Here is a 25422-nt window from a genome sequence, read left to right on the forward strand (position 1 = left end):
GGGAGTGGGGAATAGTTCACTTGATCGATGAGGGGTGGGGAATAGTTCACTTGATCGATGAGGGGTGGGGGATAGTTCACTTGATCGATGAGGGGTGGGGAATAGTTCACTTGATCGATGAGGGGTGGGGGATAGTTCACTTGATCGATGAGGGGTGGGGGATAGTTAACTTGACCGATTAGAGGTGGGGGATAGTTCACTTGACCGATTAGAGGTGGGGGATAGTTCACTTGATCGATGAGGGGTGGGGAATAGTTCACTTGGTCGATGAGGGGGTGGGGAATAGTTCACTTGATCGATGAGGGGTGGGGGATAGTTCACTTGATCGATGAGGGGTGGGGGATAGTTCACTTGATCGATGAGGGGTGGGGGAATAGTTCACTTGATCGATGAGGGGTGGGGAATAGTTCACTTGATCGATGAGGGGTGGGGGATAGTTCACTTGATCGATGAGGGGTGGGGGATAGTTCACTTGATCGATGAGGGGTGGGGATAGTTCACTTGATCGATGAGGGGTGGGGAATAGTTCACTTGATCGATGAGGGGTGGGGGATAGTTCACTTGATCGATGAGGGGTGGGGGATAGTTCACTTGATCGATGAGGGGTGGGGGATAGTTCACTTGATCGATGAGGGGTGGGGGATAGTTCACTTGATCGATGAGGGGTGGGGGAATAGTTCACTTGACCGATTAGAGGTGGGGGATAGTTCACTTGATCGATGAGGGGTGGGGAATAGTTCACTTGGTCGATGAGGGGTGGGGAATAGTTCACTTGATCGATGAGGGGTGGGGGGATAGTTCACTTGATCGATGAGGGGTGGGGGATAGTTCACTTGATCGATGAGGGGTGGGGAATAGTTCACTTGATCGATGAGGGGTGGGGGATAGTTCACTTGATCGACGAGGGGGTGGGGGAATAGTTCACTTGATCGATGAGGGGTGGGGAATAGTTCACTTGATCGATGAGGGGTGGGGAACAGTTCACTTGATCGATGAGGGGTGGGGAATAGATCACTTGATCGATGAGGGGTGGGGAACAGTTCACTTGATCGATGAGGGGTGGGGGATAGTTAACTTGACCGATTAGAGGTGGGGGATAGTTCACTTGGTCGATGAGGGGTGGGGGATAGTTCACTTGATCGACGAGGGGTGGGGAATAGTTCACTTGATCGATGAGGGGTGGGGAACAGTTCACTTGATCGATGAGGGGTGGGGGATAGTTAACTTGACCGATTAGAGGTGGGGGATAGTTCACTTGGTCGATTAGAGGTGGGGGATAGTTCACTTGATCGACGAGGGGTGGGGAATAGTTCACTTGATCGATGAGGGGTGGGGAATAGTTCACTTGATCGATGAGGGGTGGGGAACAGTTCACTTGATCGATGAGGGGTGGGGAATAGATCACTTGATCGATGAGGGGTGGGGAACAGTTCACTTGATCGATGAGGGGTGGGGGATAGTTAACTTGACCGATTAGAGGTGGGGGATAGTTCACTTGGTCGATGAGGGGTGGGGGATAGTTCACTTGGACAATGATGGGGCCGGGGTTGGGGGAAATTGTTCACATGGGCCCTCAATTGATTTGCCCATCTTCTGGAATCAAATCCTCCCGGTCATCAGTGATTGGCCCGGAGTGGTACTCGTCAGGGGGGAGTGTAGTTGCATTGAAGTTGGCGCTGTTCAGTTTGTTTTCATCTGCAATATCAACCGATTTGCTTGCTCCGGAGCAGTAGACATGGAGTCCAGGAAGAGTCTCTCCCGAAGAAGCTTTCGATCTGTTAACAGTTCAGTGGTTTCTATAGAGAAACAGTTTTGTAAATTTCCCTACTTTTTGGCAGGTTATTTTTGTTTTGACCGACACTAGTAAACAACTTTATCTATAAACCAACTCGCAACTAATCATTTTTACTATTCAGGATAACAGAATTGTCTGTTACTTTTTGGCTTCATCAAACATTTGGATGCGTTTATAAGCTTTGATTTTTCTGACCAATAACTTTTACCGTATTCATCGGTTTCTCATTAGGTGGTACAAAATATCCAAACCATGTTTTTTTCCTGAGAATTTAAGTTAGTTCTATAGAAATCATTTAGAAAAAAATGCGTGAAAACTTATTTCAGATGCTTTATTGATCAATTTCTGACCGCGCAATCTACGTTGAAATCAAACACTTTTTGATACAAAACAAACCTGCTTGTATAAAAGGGCGAAGCACTGAATGTTCTGATTGCATTTTAAAGCCAATTTAAAAAAAAATGGTTGATAAACTGATACAAACAATAAACAAGGATAACCGGTTACTGTGCACGTACCACAGAATGTTTCGACCACAGCTCTTAAAAAAAAATTTTTTTCAAATTGGTGTCGTGATAAAAAGAATCTGCAGAAAAAAAATAGAATAGTAGAGAGTTAAAGTAGGATAAGTCAATTGGAAAACATTTTTTGAAAAAAAAAGTACTAGTAAAACAAAAAAAACTTATAGAGTTTGAAAAAGTTTCCAACAATTTTTTATTTTTTTTTGAGAAGTTTTTTTAAATATCAAGTTTTTGATTCTCAAAGTTGCGCTGAAAAAATAACCTTTATTTGAGTAAAACTAAATTTTAACGGCTTTAATCAAGCTTAAATAATCTATTGAAAGCCTACACGGTCACCTTATTAGATCGAAATTAGACATAATCAAAAATTTTAAACCGGTTTTTCTCAATATTGTGAAAAAATTTTCAAAAATTTTTCAAAGGACGTTCGAATCACAACTAAAACGTCTTCAAAATGATATAACACTCCACCCAGACTAAAAATTGTTTGTGGCACCTGATTTTGCCTGGAAAACAAAAAAAAACTAAAACACACTCGAACACAAAATTATTCCCCATTTTCAATGGTCGGAACAACAATTGCAAAAACTTGTTGCCGGTCGCTTTACCTAAGAACCAGTCGCTAAGTTCTTTTCTCTGTCATTTTTAACAGAAGAACCTTGGATCCTAGACAAGAGTTTTGTCACAAGTTTTGAAGCTTCCAAAGTATAAAAAAAAATAGCGCCGCTGTATCAGTGGTACGGATTTCGATTGTAAAAAAAATTGCCTAAGAAATTTCAGGTGTTAGCAATAAACTGTTCAGCTGAAATTATGGATACAATTAAATTCTGATAATAAGAGGATCAAATTATACTTTTTAATTGTATCACATTAATATTTTTTTTGTTCTTCAGAATTCAAAGTGATAAAATGTCAACCGATGCTTGATGAAAGTATTTTGAAGCATCGTATCTATTTACTATTAGCTTTCGTCAGTTTCTGTTTTACTTGAGGAAACAAATTGTTTTTAAAAGTTTTTGAGAAAAAAATCGGGCAGCTATTTTTTTGATCAGCATCCATGGACGCTATGTAGATTCAATGCAATTACTTCGATACCAAAATGGAACTGCTCTTAAGAAAATTGCTGATAAATCCGACTGCGTTTTACGGCTGATTTAAAAATTTTGATTGAAAAACTGACAAAACAAAAAAAATAAAGAAGTTCTTTATCTCACCTTTTTTCTTCATTTTACCCCCCAGCCTCCCCCACCCCCACGCACGCACACACACACACACACACACATCCGCTTCGTCATGTGCAACTGGATGTTTTTAGCGTCTCTTATTTTTGTTGAAGAACGTAAGAGTTGCTCCAATTCAATTTGGACTAATTTCATCTGCCGCTTATTCGTGTTAAAATGAGTTAATTTATGACACCTTACTAATACCAAATTGGCCAAGTTAGCTTTTTTGAACATCTGTACCTTTAAGAAAACAGATCACAGGAAAAATCTGTTTCTAATGTGAGCTTCGGACATCAATATCCTTCAGGTGGTGACTTCGACAAAAACGATAAGTTAAAAAGTCGAAACCCGGGTCGAGGTCCGCGACTTACGTTGCGATCGAAATGGGTCCCGGAAAGGACTTTCTGCGACCGAAATTCCATCATCCCGAAAGAGGCCTGAGTCGCACAAAGTCGCAACTTATCTTTATTGGGTCGCGCAAAGTCGCGCAATTATTTCGGTCGCACAACGTCGCAACATACTCATTTTGAGTCGCAATGGTCGTAACATACCTTATTTGGGTCGCGCAAAGTCGCAACGTATCTTTTTTGGGTCGCGCAAAGTCGCATAAAACTTCTTCGGTCGCGCAAAGTCGCAACATACCCATTTTGAGTCGCAATGGTTGTAGCATACCTGATTTGGGTCGCAATGGTTGCACAAACCCATTTTGAGTCGCATTGGTCGCAACATAAGTCCCCAACCTCGACCCGGAAACTGGGCTGAATAAAAAACACTCCTCATGACAAAGCCAAACTGTAACTTCTGAGAGTTTTAAGTGGAATTTGCAAGCAGGCAGCAGTCTTTGACCTCTTTTTGGCTGTTGTGTTTGCTGTGGTTGTGCAGACAAATTTTAATTAGTTCAAGAACTTGATTTTGATTTCCGGGAGCTTACACGCACCGAACGGCGAACGGTACAATCGTAATGTAAGCGTTAAAAAAATCGAACATAGTAGTATGGGATAAATTTGCACCTACCTGCTTATCCTATTGAATTATATTACCCGTTTTTCCTTTGACATCCTCTTATTGGTCAATTTCGATTTATTGTTAGCCAGTTTTGCCTTATAAACGGAAATTGCATCTATAGAAAACGTAGAAAAGTTTCGGTTTTGAAAAAAAAAACAGTTAGATTTCTACGACACGGAAAAGGTTTATTCTAGACCTTCCGTATTCATACTTCTTAAAGAGTTAGTGTTCATGCATCTTGATGAACAAACACTATAAAAATACGGCTATACAGCCCACCTACTACCTTTTTCACGTAAGTTTTTGCTCCAATTTCCCAAACAAGAAGAAACTGATTAGAGCATGACAAATTTATTTGGTCTCGATGCTTAACCCTAAAAAACACCTCGCTACACCATTAAAATTGATGCTCATGTGAAGTGGAAAGAAAGGGAGGGCGGGATAATCAGAAAAGAGACAAAAACAGCCAAAAATTATCTAATCGAGCTGCAAGCTAGCATATGGTTAACTTTTTTATCGGCTTCATTGTCTGGGCAAATGTTTCAAGATAAAGATAAAATCTGCTGAATAAAGGGACAATTGGCCAGTGGCTTTGACTGTCTAACCGCAATCGATAACTAAAAATAAAAAAAAAACAAATCAAGCAAATCATTGAATAAAAACTATGATTTATAACAATCAAATAGTTGCTTTTTGATGCAAAAAAAAAACAAGCTGACATGAGAATTTTGATTTATTTTTCCGAACTTCGAAGAAAGTGCTGAATATTTACGCTTCGATTGATTTTTTTGGTATGATTAATGCGCGATAAATAGCGTTTTTAAATAACGCTCAAGCGGCAAATAAATGCGTCCCAAATTGAATAAAGGCAAAACAATAGGTTCGATTGGAACAAAAGAGACTCTCAACACACCCTAGAAAATTTACATAGCTTATGGGGGATAAAAACAAAGAAAATTTTTTATTTTTTTTCTAAAAATTTCATCTTTTTTTCAGGTAAAGCACCTTGAAAATGGCCTCTAAGTGCAGTCGCAACGTTCATCAGTTCGCTCTGATTTACAAGAAGTTTAGTTTCGTCAACGCTTCTTCATACGGTACTGAAAATAGAAAAAAAAATAAAAAATCATAACTTTAGCTATAAAGGTTTTTAAATACCAACTTCTGGTATGAGCATGTGGTGAAAAATAAAAAAAAACTTAAATTTGACTGATAAAAATATTTGCGCATCATACCGACGAGTCTCGCTGGGGCTGTCTCTCTAAGTAAGATGCGAGCTCAAATTTTGTTTTCATGCCGGTTTTTGTTCTTCGAAATCAGCTAACCCAGTGATTGTACAATTTAGAACAACCTTTTCTATCGTGCGTTAAACACTTACTGAGGTAATCATTTCTACTATAGGTTTTTGCTTACTGCAACACACTGCCGGAGATCTTTTTTTTTGCTTGATCAGCTTGCTCATTTTTTGATGTGGAACTTTATCAGGAGACTAAAATTTTGTCAAACAAATGCGCAGTGCTGGTCCTTTGTTTCAAAAATTAAGTTCATTTTATGGGTCGAAAACATTCGGAAATTTTTTTTACCACTCTAGAGCAACACTTTCAGATATAAAACTAAAGAAGTCTGGTTTCAGTTTCCAAACTTTCTTATCTTTTTGTTGATTTTTTGGGGTGAGAGGAAAAAAAAAGCCAAAAGTAAACTATTCGATTGGCAAGCTTAGTATGAGACTAATATTTTCTCATCTTGAAAATTTCGCCGGTATCGAAAAGTTATGCTAGATAAGTTGACAAGCGGTCAGTGAGATTTGTTTGTCTCAACGCAATTTTTAACTCAAAATCATCGAAAAATAAGTTCATTGGATATCTTGAAAACCAACTTGAGATTTTTGAGTTACTATTCCGACTTCCAAAGAAAGTGCAAAAAGTCTATGCTTCAATTAATTTTTTCGTTCTATCAATTTTCGACTTTTTAACACTGCGTTTTTAACAGTACTTTTTTATATCTTATAGAAGATACTGCTGGCTTGAGCTCAAATGTAAAAAAAAACATATTTTACCTGTGATTTTTCGTTAAGTTAAAAATGGCTTGAAAATTGCTGATTTGGTTAATTTAAATAAACTTAATTCGCGATACCTTGCGTTCTTATAGCACGCGTAAGCGGCAAACTAATACATTCCAAAAAACATTGAGGCTTGCAGTTTGCCCTGTTGAAAACAATACGAGAAGCTAAACACCAAAAACTTTCATGATAAAAGTATTTGCGCATCACACCATTGAATGCTGCTCACGTTTTTTTCCCTAAGATGGATTCGAACCCATATCAACCTAATTTTCAGGTCTTTTTTTCAAGTCAACAAAACAGTGTTTGTATATTTGAAAAACATAATGCTTTGTGTCGTACTTAAAAATTATGAAAAACAATCATAGTATAGGTTTTGCTATTTGAAAAACACTGGCGGATATCTTTTTTGAGTTGATTAACTTGCTCATTTTATTATTTGGAATTTTACAAGGATACTAAAGAAAATCTAATAATAAGAAATAGCCAGTGCCGGAACTTTGCTTCGAATATGCTGTTCGACTTCTGTTGAAATTATCCGGAAGGATTTTTGGCCTTTCTAGTGGAAGTCTTTCAGGAGACTAAGAAAGCTGTGTTCAATTTTCAAATTTTATTTTCTTCTTGCAGAGCGACGCTGCCCTATCAAAACTTTTGGTCCACTTGTTTATCTTCGCTGGCAAAACGGAATTATGAGCTGGATAAAAAAGTAACTCGCGCATAGCTCTCGATTAGTTTGGAATGTTATAATTAAAGTGCCCCTGCCCCTAATTTTTTTCATTCGCATATTCATTTATTGCTATCTTTATTTCACTCGAAGTTATATTTTGCTGATGCTAACTTAAGCGTTGATTACTCTTTTCGAAGTTAAAAGATTTATCTCTGCGTGTAATACAGGATAGATTGTTTTACAGATATCTGGAACAGATACTCACAACTTGCAACCAATTTTTTGTTGATAGTTGTTTCGCTTAACATCAAATTGAAAACTTTTGATATGTAAAATAAAATAATATTAGTGCTGCAAATTTTTAGAGTTAGCTATAATCTTACCTAGACGCTTTGATTTTTCTCTCGACGAGGAGAAGGATGACTACTACACTGAGAGTGACTCCAATGCAGCAAGCAACCAAAAGCCAGTAGTTGATTTTGCTTTCGTTTTCTTCTTCGTTGTTTGACGGCGCATATGAACTGATTCCACTCCCAGTTTCGCCCGAATAATCCTCAGCATGTGTCAGATAATCTGTTTCTGCAACTTCAGCTAAAATAAATGTGATATATTCGGACAGGGGCGGATCTAGGACTTTCTCGAGGGGGGCGGCGGATTTTCAAAAAATTTTCCAAAATTTTGACGACCTTTTTTTTAGGTCGACCAAATTGATTTTTCGAGCTCTCCCAAAGCACTGTTTTGCCCCTATATTGGCAAAATTTTGTGCGCCGCAGGCAAATTTTTGAAAAAACAGTCAAAAAAGCCGTTTATGGGCACTTTTTGAAAAATTATGACAAAAAAATCGCTTTTTTTTGGCGCGCGCTCCCCCTCAAAGTTAGTATATATTGGCGCCAAAGGCGCCTTTAGAAAAACTTTCGGGTCGGTCGGTCATAAATGGATTTCTGAAAAAGTATCAAAGGGGGGACCCTTTGGGTCGGCAGGGGGTCGAATCCCTGAGGGGGTGGGGGCGTCCGCAAGCCCCCCCCCCCCCCTAAATCCTCCCCTGTATTCGGATCTTGGTAACTATGCCTGTCAAAGAAATGGCAAAAGAGTTGTTCATCTGCGCAAAGTGCAGAAAATCCACGTATGCATAGTGTAGTGAAAGCGTTAGAGAGATCTAACCAAACGGTTTCGAAATTCGATGATGTTCTTATTGGTGTGGCAAGTAATAAATTGAGAATTATAAAGCATAAAAAATGTCATTTCAACTTCAATCAATTGTACAGGCCAATGACATTTTATTAAAAAGTTCAAAATTTACGTTTAATTTGTCAAAAATTTGGCTTTGTTTTAAAACATATATGCTGTTCGAAGTATACTAAAGATTGACCCAGCTAATAAACTTGAATCTGCCACCAAAAGTGATATATCACCCAATATTCTACGCCTTGTCATAACGTCCTGAAACGGAGTGGAATTTACAAAACCAAGCTGTATTTTTTTCAACAAAAATTATCAAACAAGTGGGAAAGCTGCTTCAGCAACATTCTCCTGGGACACAAGTTGAGCTAAGGTCGAGAAATAAGAATCGTGAGCTTGCGTCCAGGGTTGCTTTCTCATAATGTAACCTTTTTTTCGACCGGATAGATTCGTGCAACTTCCTAGTCTAAAACCAATCCTAATCTTACCCTTATATCTCCGAATCCCAATAGATCTAGTGTATACTGTTATTGTCGCAACGTTTAGAATCAAGAACTGAGCTTATGAAGAGCAACAGTTTACTAAGTTAATTAAGTCTTCTCTGGCAGAAACTATATTTATTGTAAGTTTTAGTCATGGATAATGATTGGTTAGATTTAGGTATTTTACCAAGATAATCATCAAGATTATAATAAGATATTACAAACACTTGTTTTGAGCTGGTTCCACCCATCTGGGGTTTGGAAAGTTTAAAAGTTTTAAGTTTGTTCTTATGAAGGATGGATGGAGAAGTTTCTTTATTTGTTCTTTGAGTATATTTTGTGAAGTAGTGAAGGAGTGAAGAGAGAAGAGAATCAGTAACTTGTGTGAAGAGATTGAGTCAAGATTGCAGAATAACATGGTGACGAGTCGACTCCGTCGAGTAGATTGAGATTACGTGCATCCTCAACTATTCATCGAATAGTGAGATAGGGATTGACTCCTCTGTGTTAAGATCAATAGTTCAGGATTAGTATTTTTGAGTTTAATATCGAGTAGGCTATTGTTCTCAATCAATGGGTACTTTGAGTCCATACTTTTTTTCTGTGAGGGTTGTGACTACTGCAGAAAACCAATAGATTTGCCATTCCAGAATCGAATTGTCATCTCCCTTTGCTGCTCGAAGTTTCATCTCCCTTTGCTGCTCGTTCCTTTTGCTGTGCGAAACTATTTTACATTATATCTGCACCTCGTTAGTGAATTCAATTTCAGTTATTTTTCCTCTTTTTTTTCGCGAGAGCATTTTTCGTAGTTTGTTTATTTTCAAGAGTTGCTCACCCTAAAGCTGCTCTCAAGAAAAAAGTCAATGTGTCATAAGCGTCGTGTAGAAGGGTGGATGAGGCCGGCTATAGAAAATGCTCAGGACGTTCTATACTGGTGGGTTAAGCCCCCCCGTTTTATTTTTTGTTGTTTTTTACCAGGTGTTTTTTTCTTTTGTTCTTTGGTTGTGTCCTTTTTTTCAAAAGCGGATTGCTTTGGTTCAAGTAGTTCTTTCAGTGTTTGTATGTTTTAAGTGGTCTCAAAAAAACTTCGCAATGGATTTTAAAAAAAATAATTTAACCAGTTTCAATCTCGGTTTAATCTCGTTCGGGTACCAGAAGACTTTGTCATACATGCGGTTGGTTTTGTGGTGTCAGTAAGCTAATTGGTTAGTTCAAGCTTAGCTGTAATTCCTTCTAACTGGCTTAAGGTAAAGTTTTAAAACCCTTGAAACTAAGTTAAAGTTGTAATCAGTTAGTTTGTCAACTAGAAGATCGTTTCTAAAACAATTCTACAGGGGCGGAATAGTCAACTTGTGTGGAAAGAGAGCGTAAAGAAAGTGGGCGAGTCGAATATAAAGTCAAAATCTATAAAAATGAGCTTGCATAAAACGATTAGTGATCGTGATTCATTACTCATTATTAATTTAATATTTCGTACTTTATTTATTGCTGATATTTTTAATATTTCATTGCTGATTATTGATTTTTTTTCACCTAAATATTTAAATGAGTTTTGAGTTTTTATTTCAGTTTTTCTCTTATATTTTCAGAGAACTGACTGGTTAAATTTAAAAAGAAATGATGAAACACACTCGTTCTTATGGTGAGTAAAGTTTTGATTTAAAATTGGTAATTTTTTCAATTCATACTTACTAAGGATCGGTTTTCGAAAAAAAAATCTATGGGAAAAATTAGTCTTAAAAATGGGTGAGTGTAATAAGGGTTTAGCTAGCGTTCGAATTACGTTTTTAGTTCGTAAAAGGGGCCAAAGAAGGTAGAGTTCTCGGATGATGTGTAATTGCGGAAGCTCGCGGTTAGAGTACTGGAATGAATGATGTAGCTTGTGATTGAACTTTAAAATGAAGATATTTTCCAAACCGGCAGTTTTTACTGGTTGAATAAACTGATGGGGGATAAAAATGGGGCGAGATTTTACAAGTGGGATACTATTAGTGGGGGGCAAAATATAAATATTTGTCTAACGGGATCATAGTTGCCAAAGGTGCCGTGAAGTTTATTTGTTTTTATGCAATAAGTGAACTTAAGGAAGTATGGTGACGTTTAATATCCCCTTTTTTGGTATAATTAAATCAAATTTTAGTTGAAAGTGGTCGAATTTGCTAAAGTTTGATTCATAAGATATGTGTTCTGCAGTGCATGGTCAATTAAATGATCAAGCTTTTTTTTAGTGCTGTCGAGGTCGATGACGTAATCAAATTTAATGAAAAAACTTTCTAATACTTGTTAGTTCACTACAGGGTCAGTATCATACGGTCAGTCTCCCTTTTGTCGGATAACTGTGCGATCATAGTGACTTATGGAAAACTGGTTAGCTTTTCGTGCAATGACGCGGTTAAAAGTTTGTGTTAAGCCAATGGTAGAGAATTGATTCAAGTGTACTGCAGTGTTTACTTGGTGACTGATTGTGTCACAAAGTTCATCGTCGTCGGCGTTTTTTCTTGATAATACTTTCAGTGGTTTAGTGAAATTATTATAAAAAATCCAAGAAAGGGCGGGTAGAAGGTAAGTTCATCTTCGTATTGGGCTCATTGGGCTTGGTTCTCTAGGTTGTAAAATTTGTTCTGGATGACAACGGGAAAGTTTTCAACTTGAAATGTTGATGTCTTAGTATGAGGTGGAAAATGATTTCGAAGGAGTTCAGAAGATGATGAGCCATTAGTTGAAATTCGTGTTGGTTTGTTTGGATACTTGCATTTCATAAGAAAACGCTGTGCGCGTGTGGGAGTAATATGGAGAGATGTTATGGATGATTCGGAGGTCAAAGCGGAGTGGGTCAATTGATGAATGCTTAGTAGCTTACTAGTGTTATGAATTAGTTTTTGATTCTTAATGAACTCATCAAGCTCATGCTGAAGCTGGTCATAATTGATGGGTCTAGGAACGTCGGCTGCATTACTGAAAAGAGGAAAAAGAATAGGAGTAGCGTCAGTGTGGGGTGAAATAGAAGGGGAACTTACGACAGGGGTGGGGGAGTAATTGGTTGGAAAGGTTGATGTGAAAAGTTAATGGAACTTAAGTGGGATTCTAAAAAACCATCGGGTGTGTCAACTGGCGGGTCATTGAAGTTGGAGTTAGTTCTAAATACAGTTTCGGTTGAGTCGTCAGAATCCATGTTTAGATAAAAAAACTGGGAAAGAAAAAATGTAGGGGGAAGAGGTGACGTGTGACGTCTGAGATTAATATAAGAGAGTTATGTTGCTGGAGATTGGTTGTATAGGAAAGTGAACAGTTGACGGATCCAATTTGACGGCTCATCAAGAGCTAAAAAATGGATATTTTGAGAACAAAAATTTATTTTCTGTGGTTGTTCTATTTTTTATTTGTACTTTTTATTGGTGTTCCGTGGCTGAAATGCTATGTGGAAGATGGAGTTTTGTTGTAGGCTGTTGTTTTGGTGCATGCGCTGTGCCGCTGAAAGTGCATTTCCATAGATTTGTGGTTTTATTTGTTGGGGTGGTGGTTTGGTAACTTGTGTAATTGACTAATTTTTTGGTTTTTTCTGTAATATTGACTCTTTTTAGAGGTTTCAATCCATTTTTACAGTCTTCAGGATTAAGTTGTAGTAATCGTTCGATTTTACTATGATTGTATGATTCACGATTGAATTTGTTTTTATTTCCATTAGAAAATTGAGAACAAGGTACTTTCTTTCTTGATAATTTTCACTGAATTTATAACCTGCGCGAGTAGTAGTCCGGGTTTTGGAGTAAACGATTGCAACAAAAAATGTTGATTATTTTCTGTGTGGCTCAGATTCATTTTGTGTGACCTGGTTAATTGCATAATTGTGTATTATTTCTTGTTGGTTATCTTCACAATCGTAATGGGTGACGAGATCTTGTGGCCCTGTTCGGGGTGAGGGATTACTGTTAATTGTTGGCTCAAAAAGTACGAAAAAAAGGAAACGGATTTTATTGATAACAGAGTTCAAATATACATGTATACAAAAATGCTGAAAAGGGACTAAAAAAAGTTATATAGCCTCTTGGCTTTTTAGTATATCTATCGTTTTTGTAAACTGAATCTGTGCATATAAATGGAGGGGTAGTGATTGGACTGTAAGTTCTGGTTGAAATAGTGGTAATGCGTGATGTAGCGATTTGTTTAATTTTTCTATTTTCAAATTTAAGAACTAAGCTTTGTTTTGAAAAAACGTGAATGTTATGTTCTTGAACGTCGTTGTGAGTATCGTGTCTATTTTGTAGTCAATTTAGTGCCCAATTATGGAGGCGATTACTATCAAGGTTTGTCCGAAAAGAGGAAGGGATTCCACGAACGAGATCATTTCCCAGCGTATGGGTTTACTTGTAGTTTGTAGTTTCTGATATCTGTCGTTTACCTGATTTGGAAAAATTGGTGGGAGGTAGTTGATGATTTTAGTCCTTTTACCGAAGGTGTTGATTGAAGCAATAGTGTTACTTGTAATGACAAGGTCGTATCTGGGGATTTTTTTATAGGCGCTTTTTCAAAGTTTGTTTCACCTGGAGAAAATAATTGTGTCATCCAATGGGGAGTCTATTTGAGGACGTTGGGCTGTTAATTCGATTTTCATAAAATTGTACTAAAGTAGGTGTTAAACCTAAGTAATCTGGTAAAATTTATGGTGTAATATGTGGTGATGTTAAATTTATAGGCGGAGGGGTACTTTGTTTAGTAGCATTGGAAAGAATAAGGGGTGTTGATTTTGGGGTTGAAGTTATGTTGAATTAAATTCCTGGTGTTGGCAGGGTCCTGTTTTGCCGTGGATGAATTATTTGTCTATCGATTGTAGTTGTTTTTGCTTTGGTTATGGTTTTATCGTCCTGTGCAGTTGAGGTCATTCTGGAAAGTGGGGTAGATATTATAATGAGGTTCGTACTGCGGTTCAGTTAGGGTTGCGTAACGATGGGTTGGTAATAGTGGTTCTGTCAATGATGAGTGTCTTTCTTCAAAGTCGTCGGGATTTTTTACATAAGAAATACCAGTAGACGATTGAGGTTCGTTCGTTTGGCTGGATGTAGGTGTTGATCGGGTGTTTTGGGGTGGGCACTTCTTATTTTTGAGTTTTTTTTTATTGATTTACGTAGGTTTATGTTCCTGGTAGTCTTCTTCAGCAAAGATGATCAATAAAACAGTTGCTATTAAAAAAGCGATGATTGTTTTTTTATTGCACTTGTAAAGTGTCAGGATGAGGAAAGCTAAGAAAAACTAGAAAAATTTTGGGTAAAACTACTAAAATGTGTTTTTTATTGAGCAATTTTTGTATCATTTGGAAATAAAGGTATCCAGGATCGTACTTGATTACGTGGTCGATGTTGTGCGAAAGAGAAAAAAGTTTGTATTAGAACTCAAAAAATTGTAAACTGTAAACAGAAAACTAAAAATTTGATGATTAAAGTTTTTAGAATATATTTTTCCTATAAAATACAAAGAGTTAAAATATAGAAAAAACTGATAAGACTGGAAAAAATTTATTTTAAAATTTTGTAGAAATGATTTTAGAGTAAGCATTCAGAAAGTGTTTTTCTTGTCTATTAATTTTCAGTTTTTTCAAAGTTTTAACAAGTGGGTCGAAATGTTTTTTGATTTTTGACTAGTGGTTCATTATGAAGAGGTTTGGATTAAGGGAAGTCTGAAGCTTAAGGTTTTTACTTTCTGATTCAAGTTATTATTTATTGGATGATCAGGGGTTTTTGAGAGGTTGGTTAGCTTTAGGCTAAGTAATCGTGCCTATTTTTTTCTTCAGGTTGCCTCTTAATTTTCTTTTTGGTGATTTTCTGAGTTTAAATGCATTCCTTATTCTTGATTTTTGGGTTGATTGATAGAAAGGGGTTGCAACTTTAATGTTATTATGATTCAGTTTGTCAAATATAGTGGAATTGCGTATTTTTGACAAGGAGGTTTTCGAAGTGGAGTCGTAGATCTAGTTCAAATTGGACTTATATCGGCTAAGAGTAGCAGTGGTGCTGAATGAAGAGTGAGATGAAATCAAGTGATTTGATTGATTGATTTGAATAAATTTTTTTCTGAAAAAAATATATACGGTGAGTTGTACATAGGTTTTTAAAATATGTTTTAAAATGCTTACGATGTGTGGGATGAGTTTTTTTTGTTGATAACGGTTTTAATTATTCAGAGGGTTGTTGGAGTTCTACTTTCTTTAATATATTAGATTGGGGGATAAAAACTTTATGATCTTCTCTTGTTTGATTTCGGAAGCAAGATGATTGAGGTTGTTGTGATTTTTTTTAGTTTAGATGTTAAAATCGTTGCTTTAAATTTCGATTAGTTCTTTGCTTTTTGATGGTATGTTATGTGTAATAGTGTAAGGTAGATGTGATAATTCATCTGAAAGTTCAGGTGTTTTGGGATCATTGTTTTTTTTCTGTTGTTTCAACAATGTGTAGTCCTATAAACCAGAACATTCGTGTCGGCTCACGAAGAACGTTCTCGTTTGGGTAATATGGTAGAAGTTTTTTCATTTACTGTTTCATTTTTTTGGATCAGTTATTTTATATGTATAAACTATAATTGGGTTTTTCCTTGATTTGGTAGGGTCCTTTTCGAAAGCGTGATAGTTTTTTGAGTTTATATATTCTTTTTATATTTCGGAAAAAAAACAAATGGGCCGTTTTTTGAGGTCGGATGAGGCGTAAAGCGTGAAATTATCTAGGACTGAAAGATTTTAACTTTGTAATAATTTTTTTGCTTTTTGCGGATAAATTTCAATGTGTTTTATTTTTTTGTTTTAGTTCAAAATTCAGTCTGTGTAAATATCAGAGGCTAATTTTAATTTTTTTGGGTGACAAAAATGATCTTCATCATGAGTGTGAAGAAGTAGATATCAAGTTATAGCAGCGACAAACGGTTGATTAAAAAGGAGTAAATAAATGAGATTTGAGTGATAGTGACAGTAGTAATTCAGATGAAATACATACAGTAAATCACCCGCACAAAGCTGCTCGAACCAATTACTAAAGGTCATGTTTCATCAGCTATTTTCAACAAAATGCCGAAAGTGATCTTTCAGTTTAAACCGAATAATAAAGATCAATACCAGTTCATTAGCAAAACTCACCAAAGCCCTTCAAATTAGGTGGTTCCTAGTAGAACGTCTCGGAAAAAAGCAGTTTTCCGTTTTCCCAAGTTTTTCATCAAAGCGTCTGCTGTTGGTAAAAAGGTTGAAATCGTCTTCTACTGTTCAACTGACTCTCGAGGGAAGAGTAGTTTTATGGCAAAAAGCATCGTTCTTTCGTGGTTCAATGAATGTTTACTATGGGCAGTACAAGCTTGGTTATCAACGAAAGTTTCCAAAGGCCAATCAGACATGCAGCTTATGTCGCTAAATATGTCCTGTGACTGATTTTACAGTTTTGAACACAGCATTGTGTTCTGCTTTGGCTGTTGAAACCAACTTCTTACAAGTAAGTTGTCACTGAATTTAAAACCTTATCCTGAGGTAATTCTCTAATTGTCTATTTTTCTATTTTTTAAATGTCTATATTTTCAGCTGGAGTTTCGACAAAAAAACTTAGAAGGTTCGGTTTAGTTGATAAAGTTGTGTAATTTAACAACCAACAAGTCCTCGATAGTCACATTTTTCACTTTTTTGTCTTCTGTGCTACCCTATGAAGGAAAATATTTTTTGTCAGTTATTGTTTTCGACAAGTGGGGTTGTTAGGTCCGTACAACAAAATTAAAGGCCCTCTGTTTCGTATAAGCTTCTCTTCTCTGCTTCTAACTAGATCCCAAACTTTGTTTTCCTCTAATGAATCAAAATCATTATTCGTTGCTTCTTGCCAATCAGGGTCTGCTTTCATTAGCTTTTTTGGTGCATTTTGGAGAACTTCTCCAAAAATACTATATTTTCTAATTTTCTTCTTCCTCGCTTTTTATCTTTTTCTCAATGTAGAACTTAGTTTCGTCAAGACTGACGCTTCCAGATTTTTGCAGTTTGATTTTTTTTTCTATCAAATGAAAGTTTTTTTTTTCCGATGTCCAACAGAAAATTCCCATTTTAGAACTTTTGTCTATTTTTTTGCGAAACTGTTTTTCCACAAGACTATACGCTACACATCCAAAAATTATCGCAAAAAATAAGGTTGGATTTTTCTCAGACATAGACTCGTAGGGTGTTTTTGGTTATAACAGAATGGAAGCATGTGTTTTTGAGATTAGTAGCCAAATTAGGAGCATAAAGCGAATAAATTTCAAAAAAATGGCATAAAAAATCATGCAGCGAGCCATTGCAGTGATTTTTACCCACACTTGTTGTATTCTTCCGTTCAATTGATGGGTATAAGAAGCCGACGTTTCCAATCTTATTTTCTGTTTCCTGCAAACTCGCCTAATTTCCTGACCAATGCACTCTCCTGTGCCATCTGAAACTAAAGTCTCCTATGTCTGCTATCAACCTTTCCAACTTTTCTGTTGGCTCATCCTTAGTCTTATTGAAATTTGTTTTCTAGATATCTAGAAATACTGTCAACCTAACCTATAGCTTATATATGACCATCCTCTGCTATCGGGTCGATAGAACCTAAAATATCTTTGAAAACGATATCTAGTGTCCTGGTTGCCCTGGTGTAAAAATCTTTCGGGATTGGCTTCTTTTTTCCTCTATTCAACTCACAATTTTCTCAATTTCAAAATCGCTTGTCTTCATGACTTCAACCTGTTGATCTAAATGACTTGAGAGTTTGCAGTTATTATGACCCATCCTATAAGGCCAATGTTTTATTGTGCCATAAACATAACAGTCGTCTTTTCCATCAAAAGTGTCTCAAAAAAAGACCACTTTCCTCTCCTAATGGGTACACTGAATCTTTTCTCTGACGAACAAACGAGCTCGCACCAAAAACAACTTCTACCCCTGCTTTCATCATTTTTGATACACTTATCAAACTTGTTGAATTTACAGAAACGTACAAATTATCCTTCAGCTCAATCATCTTAAGTTAGCTTTTCTCGTCTTTCACTATGAACCTAACTTTAACTTGCCCTCAGAGAGACTCATAGAAATTGGCATTGTCAACCGATCCTTTAAAGTTCTCATCTAAACTAGTAAACGTCTTTCGATCATGAATCAAACTACTGATGGCTCCAGAGTCTACGACTAAGTCCTCGCCCGGAGCCAATCCACTCAGAAAACTTAATTCAGCAACTTTTTCAGCTGCTAAGTTCTGCTGTTCTCATTAAGCCTTCTTAATGACTTTTTTTCTTGGCAAAGTTTTGCATTATGTCCAAACTCCTTGCACTCATAGCACTGAAATTTTTCGAGCTTTGTCTTTACTATCTCGTCTACTGACTAAGTTTTCAGTGCACTGTTTCCACGCATTTATGATATTAAAAACAATTTTTTTTTCACTCACTCGTTCATTCACTTCTTCTAAGTTATTCTGAATCTTCTATACTCTAGTCAACTAATTTATCACTGTTTCCTAGCGTTTCTTTTTTTCAAAGTTGTAAGTTCGGAGAATAGTTTTTACAGCCTGGGTCTTCCAAAACTCCTATTCCTATTGTGTAAAACATTGTTTTGCTACCATTGCCTTTGTATGGTCTTGAAAACAAAAGCAATTTTTTTATCTAGAGCCTTCACAATTTCGTACCAGATAGTTAAGTGTTTTTTCTCAAAAATCCCTTTTTTTATCTATTGCAGCTTGTTTTTGATCACTGCTTGCATTCAGTCATAAGCTTGGAATCAAATTTTTGCTAACAACTGGTCATCTAAAATATTGTTCAATTTCAAGTGAAAAATTCGTGCCACGATTTGCTCTCCAAAGTACAAAAAGTCATCTTATCTTCCCGAAAAATCTATCCTATCGGTTTTTGACTTTCTTTCTCAGTCCAGTTTCTTTTTTCTCACGAAGTTTTACACAAAGATTAGCACCAATCAAAATTCAAAAAGGTGAGTTTTGCGCTAGGTAAAATTGAATGACCCCGTTTTCTCTCACATCAAAATCAGGTGGGTATAAGAAGCCGACGTTTCCAATCTTATTTTCTGTTTCCTGCAATTTCGCCTAATTTCCTGACCAATGCACTCTCCTGTGCCATCTGAAACTAAAGTCTCCTATGTCTGCTATCAACCTTTCCAACTTTTCTGTTGGCTCATCCTTCGTCTTATTGAAATTTGTTTTCTAGATATCAAGAAATACTGTCAACCAAACCTATAGCTTATATATGACCATCCTCTGCTATCGGGTCGATAGAACCTAAAATATCTTTGAAAACGATATCTAGTGTCCTGGTTGCCCTGGTGTAAAAATCTTTCGGGATTGGCTTCTTTTTTCCTCTATTCAACTCACAATTTTCTCAATTTCAAAATCGCTTGTGTTCATGACTTCAACCTGTTGATCTAAATGACTTGAGACTTTGCAGTTATTATGACCCATCCTATAAGGCCAATGTTTTATTGTGCCATAAACATAACAGTCGTCTTTTCCATCAAAAGTGTCTCAAAAAAAGACCACTTTCCTCTCCTAATGGGTACACTGAATCTTTTCTCTGACGAACAAACGAGCTCGCACCAAAAACAACTTCTACCCCTGCTTTCATCATTTTTGATACACTTATCAAACTTGTTGAATTTACAGGAACGTACAAATTATCCTTCAGCTCAATCATCTTAAGTTAGCTTTTCTCGTCTTTCACTATGAACCTAACTTCAACTTGCCCTCAGAGAGACTCATAGAAATTGGCATTGTCAACCGATCCTTTAAAGTTCTCATCTAAACTAGTAAACGTCTTTCGATCCTGAATCAAACTACTGATGGCTCCAGAGTCTACGACTAAGTCCTCGCCCGGAACCAATCCACTCAGAAAACTTAATTGAGCAACTGTTTCAGCTGCTAAGTTCTGCTGTTCTCATTAAGCTTTCTTAAAGACTTTTTTTTCTTGGCAAAGTTTTGCATTATGTCCAAACTCCTTGCACTCATAGCACTGAAATTTTTCGAGCTTTGTCTTTACTATCTCGTCTACTGATTAAGTTTTCAGTGCACTGTTTCCACGCATTTATGATATTAAAAACAATTTTTTTTTCACTCACTCGTTCATTCACTTCTTCTAAGTTATTCTGAATCTTCTATACTCTAGTCAACTAATTTATCACTGTTTCCTAGCGTTTCTTTTTTTCAAAGTTGTAAGTTCGGAGAATAGTTTTTACAGCCTGGGTCTTCCAAAACTCCTATTCCTATTGTGTAAAACATTGTTTTGCTACCATTGCCTTTGTAAGGTCTTGAAAACAAAAGCAATTTTTTTTATCTAGAGCCTTCACAATTTCGTACCAGATAATTAAGTGTTTTTTCTCAAAAATCCCTTTTTTTATCTATTGCAGCTTGTTTTTGATCACTGCTTGCATTCAGTCATAAGCTTGGAATCAAATTTTTGCTAACAACTGGTCATCTAAAATATTGTTCAATTTCAAGTGAAAAATTCGTGCCACGATTTGCTCTCCAAATTACAAAAAGTCATCTTATCTTCCCAAAAAATCTATCCTATCGGTTTTTGACTTTCTTTCTCAGTCCAGTTTCTTTTTTCTCACGAAGTTTTACACAAAGATTAAGCACCAATCAAAATTCAAAAAGGTGAGTTTTGCGCTAGGTAAAATTGAATGACCCCGTTTTCTCTCACATCAAAATCAGGTTTTATGAAGATCAATAACGCCCAGTTATAAAACTATGCAAGTGTATTTGGTTACCTAAATCTGATTTGGAACCTAACGGTCTGCGTACCGAATAACACATCAGCAAATTAGCAAGGGTAAGATTCTTCCTCAGATTTCATACTAAGTAATATATATACTAGCAATATCGAAGTTCGTCTTTTTATTCTGATGTATCAACTTCTCTTTCTTTTTTTTTACGGCAAGGCTTTACTTGGATTGATATTGTTTCAGATTCGAGCAACCGCGTACAAACGAAATATCCCTCAGCAAAACTTGAGTATGTAGTTTATCAGTTTGTTTCATCAACTATCAACCTTCGTGGAGTGCTTCTCTCACCGCTGTGCTCACTCAGTGCCCCTTCGTGTAGCTTTCCGCTGTCTTCTCTTTTACTTGTGTTTCCCTGCTTCTATCGTCAGAATTGTCTATCTTTAGAAGTTGTGTTGCCCTGCTTCTGTCTTCAGAGTTGTCTATCTCTAATAACTGTGTTGCCCTGCTTTTATCTTTGCACTTTCCTATCTGTTCATTAGTCTATCCCAATCTAGCATTTCCGAAGTAGCGCTGACCTTCTTCTATTCTCGCAGTTCTCGATTTGATCAGGTGTAAGTTTCAAGTTGTGTTTTTCCACAGACACAACTGCACTGAAAATCTCATTTTTTTCATAATAAAGGTTACTGCAGCGACAAACGGTTGCTTGATAAGGAGTGAATTAAAGAGATTTGAGTGATAGCGACAGTAATAATTCAGATCAAATATAAGGTAAATGACCCGCACAGTTCTAGTCGAACCAATGACTAAAAGTCATGTTTCACTAGCCAATTTTAACAAAAATCGGGAAGTGATCTTTCAGTTTGAACCGAATAACAAAGATCAATATAAGTTCAGTTACGAAAAATCATCAATAGTAGATTATAGCAAACTGGACCTTTGGACGCTGGATCTTGTCCTCTTGCAATTTTTGATGAGTTAGCTTTGAATTTTTTGGGTTGACCCGATGTTTGGTTGAAACCGTTTCATAGGTTGATGGTCCGAATGTATTTGTGATCTGAGATTTATATGCTAGTGGGAAGAGTTTTACGTCTGTTGACCATTCATTGTATTGTTTTTGATTTCTGTTTATTATACAGCGGAGGTAATCTTGTATTAAACGGTTCAAGTGCGGTTCCAGGTTTCCGTTTGATGCTGTAAAAGTGGCAAAAAGTTATGATTTCATTATTTATAATTTCTGTTCCATTGTCTGGAAAAAGGATTTCGGTTAATCCAAATTTTGCTATCCATTGTTCATAGAGTGTTGTGTATGCATAAAAAGCATTACAATGAGGCTGAGGGTTTACTACTACGTAATGTGTAAATGCATCTAAAAGAACCATTATAATGACTTTCCGTCTGAGGAGAGGAATATAGGGCTTTTTCCGTCAAATGAATTTCTCTGGTTGAAATACATTTTTTGTCATTTCAAATCTTGTTTTTCCGCATTTTGTATTTGATGTGGAAAAACTTTTTATAATTGACATAAAATGTAGCCGTAACAAGGTACTTCAATTCATATTGGTGCAGTTGGAAAAATAAGAGAACGATTTTCTTTTCACGATCCTGTATATCCTTTGGTGATCAAAGAATGTATTGTAGAAATGATTTTAGTTTTAAACTTAATGGTAGACAGGGTAATTTTGTTTCTGTATGCTGATACTCCAATAAATCAGGATTTTCATTTATTGTTGTATTTTAGATTATTCGGAATTATCTGAGTAATGTCTTGTTTCGTAAAATTGTCATATCGGCTTCTGCGGGTTTCATTATTCCAGGACTTCATTTGACAGATAACAGGTTTTGACATTTCTGGAGTAAATCAGTTTTTTTATTTTCTGTACTTGAATTTCTTGAATCGATAGAGGTCTATTATCTAAAAGATCTTGTAGGTCAATACTTTGTTAACAGTGTACTTTCATCTGTGTCTAACGGTCCCGCTAAGTTTATAGTATCTATTAGGTCTTCCTTTTCTTTTAAGAGGAAGGATTTTTGTGTTGTGGCTTTTTGATTTTCTTTTAAGAGGAAGGATTTTTGTATTGTGGCTTTTTGATGTGTTTTTATGGTTTATTTATTTTTATCTATGATGATTAAAGTATTCCTTTAAAATTGTCTTTCCCTAGTAAATCAACTTCATAATGATTTTTTGGCAAGCTAAGTAGAGTGGAAAACTTTCTAACTTAATTATTTGTTAATTGTTGGAGTCAATTTTGAACTGATATTTCGTTTTTAGCTCGAAAGAAGTTTTGTTTTGTGATATTGCTCAAGTTATTTTTCGTGTAAAAAGTTCTAGTGGTGTATTTCGACTAAGTGTCGTCTAATAAACTATTGTGTCTATTTTATGGGAATTATTTTTTGTGTTGTGGTTTTTGTTGATGTGTTTCTAATTGCGTATTGTTTTCCATGATGATGAAAATGGTATAGGTTCACTTTTGGCTTCTCCTAGTAATTCAATATCATTATGATTGTTTTAGTAGAGTACAATCGTAGTAGAGTTGAAATTGTTCTAAGTTTTTTATTTGCCTAGTTTCAGAGTAATTTTTGACTGCATATTTCTAATCATGGTGATGTTTCGTCTCTAGCAAGAAAAGTGTTATTCTGTCGTATTTCTGTAGTTTTTTCGTGTGAAAAATTCTGTTGTTGCATTTTGACTAAGTGTGTCGAGTAGAGCAGATTTTTGCCTGCTTTCCAAACAAATGAAGGTTTGGCAAATTCTTTAAAACTGATTTTGAAGTCTATTCAATCTACTGTCTGGATTCAATTTTTTGAAAGGAGACAATTGATGGGTTTATAATCAGTGAAAAAACTGTTGGACGTTTTGATCAAAGAAAAAAACTTTCTGCCGAAATTATAGCTATACACTCTCGCATAACTGTTCAGAGTCTTAGTTCTCATTGCGTAAAAATCCTTGAGCTTGCTGATATAATGTTTATTTTGTCTGTAACTTAATGTGGTTGTTGAAAACTGCGCCAAATCCAGAATTAGAGCTGTCGCACGCAAATAGCATAAAATGGTTGAGTGGGATCTGGGATTGTGTTTGACATTTGTTCAGTTAGAAAAGTTTTCATTCCATCAAAACGTTTTTGATGTTCTAGAGTCCATCCAAAACTATTTTGTCGGCGAAGAATGTTATAAAAAGGACGAAGAAACCATTGCATTTTAAGAAACTACTTGCTTAAAAAATGAAGCATTCCAAAAAGTTTTTGCAAGTTCTTTTTGTTTGATGGTGTTTGAAGTTTTAAAAATTCATAATAAAAGTTTGCGTTTTTCATGGATGATATTGGTACTCGCGTATTTTACGTATTTTAAACTTATTGCGTATTTTATAGATGATTTTGTTACTCAGAACAATTTGCTTATTCCTTTAATGATCTTGTTTGCGTTTTTTATAGATGATATTGTTTCTAGAAAAAAAATTCTGGATTGGTCTGAACTCAAGGTAAAGCATATACAAATGTTGGATATTTTGATTTGATTATACTGATGATCTTGGTTTTTTGAAAAATTCGAACTTGTCCAGTAAGTGGTTTCTAAAATGTCAGTTGTTGACTGGAGATAGGATAAGAGTTCGAAACAAAATGAGGGCTGTTTGTTAAAATTTTGGAACAATGTTAAAAGTGTTTTATTTGTTCTGGTGTAATTTACTCTTTAGGATTTATTTTGTTGGCATAAGTTTTGTAATAAAAAGAATTTTGACTATGTTGTGTTTAATATCTGATATATGTTTATTTGCCTAAAGTATTATAATAAAAGTAATTTTTGTTTCAAGTTTCGTGATGGTTTAAAAGATAATTGAATCTTACCATAGTTTGTTCAACTCGTGTCTTGTGATGTAGCCAGTTTACTTGAGGTTTCAGAAAAGGCAAAGTTTGGATGTAGTGAACTAGGACTAGTCTACGTAAGACAATTAAATATGTTTGATTATGCTCCCGAATTTATTTTTAAAATCTATTTCAAGGTCTGGTGGTTGAAGGTTTTGCACTTTTTAGAAGAAACAGGGCCGTCCAATTTTTTTGGGAATACTTTAATTGTTGGGTTATGATACACATCAGTCATATTTGATTGATTTTCGGTTACTTGAGGGATGTAATCTATGTTCGTTTATTGATCATTTTTTGATTCGTGAAGGTTTGAGTAAGGATTGACATTCTGATAATGATTTCAATCAATTGGAGTTTCAAATACATGTTCTATTTTTAACATATTAGCAACAAGTGTGCTTTCGGTTTCACTTTCATCAGCTTTGCTTTCACAGTCTATATAATTTAGTTATGTTTCTGAAGTTTCCGTGTTATCGGTTGCTGGTGGGTCTGGAATTGGTCGTTTGGATTTTCTACTTTAATGATTTGTTGTTTAAAGTTACATGTAAATCATTAATGGTTTTGCTTCTTACTATAGGAGTTTTCTAAGTTATTTCGATGTGATGACTGAAAGTAGTTTTTTTATCTAAATTGATAATTAATCTTTCAATTTCTAGAGTTTTAAGCGGGATCTACTGTTATGACTGTTATAATTGGTGTGTTGTTCGAAAAATTTTGTGTTCTTTTGTTGGAATAGTTTCTGTTACGGTTGTTTGAATCATTTCTATTGTGTTGATGGAAGAGTTTCTTGACCTATCATAGGAGTAGTGTTTTTTTTCGAGGGTTTAAATATGAGCGGTTCGTATAATAATTAGAGTAATTACTTCTATTCGATTTTGATCTGAAATAACTACAACTGTATTGATTATTCCGATTATTTGATCTATTGTATCTACTTTGTTAGATATA

The 25422-nt window shown here is 35.8% G+C and overlaps 1 protein-coding gene across 1 annotated transcript in view; it reads right to left on the reverse strand.

Moving 5' to 3' along the window:
• Positions 1-917: 917 nt before the first annotated feature.
• LOC134855512 (uncharacterized) overlaps positions 918-25422 on the reverse strand; it is a 40284-nt gene continuing 15779 nt past the window's right edge. Inside the window, exons 4-5 of the mRNA XM_063872053.1 lie at positions 7651-7858; positions 918-1775 (exon numbers count right to left, since the gene is read on the reverse strand). Coding sequence (XP_063728123.1) covers positions 1574-1775; positions 7651-7858 — 410 coding nt within the window. The 3' untranslated portion in view covers positions 918-1573. The remainder of the gene's footprint in view (positions 1776-7650; positions 7859-25422) is intronic.

This window comes from Symsagittifera roscoffensis, chromosome 10 (assembly GCF_963678635.1).
Source record: "Symsagittifera roscoffensis chromosome 10, txSymRosc1.1, whole genome shotgun sequence".
In the NCBI taxonomy this organism is placed as follows: Eukaryota; Metazoa; Xenacoelomorpha; order Acoela; family Convolutidae; genus Symsagittifera; species Symsagittifera roscoffensis.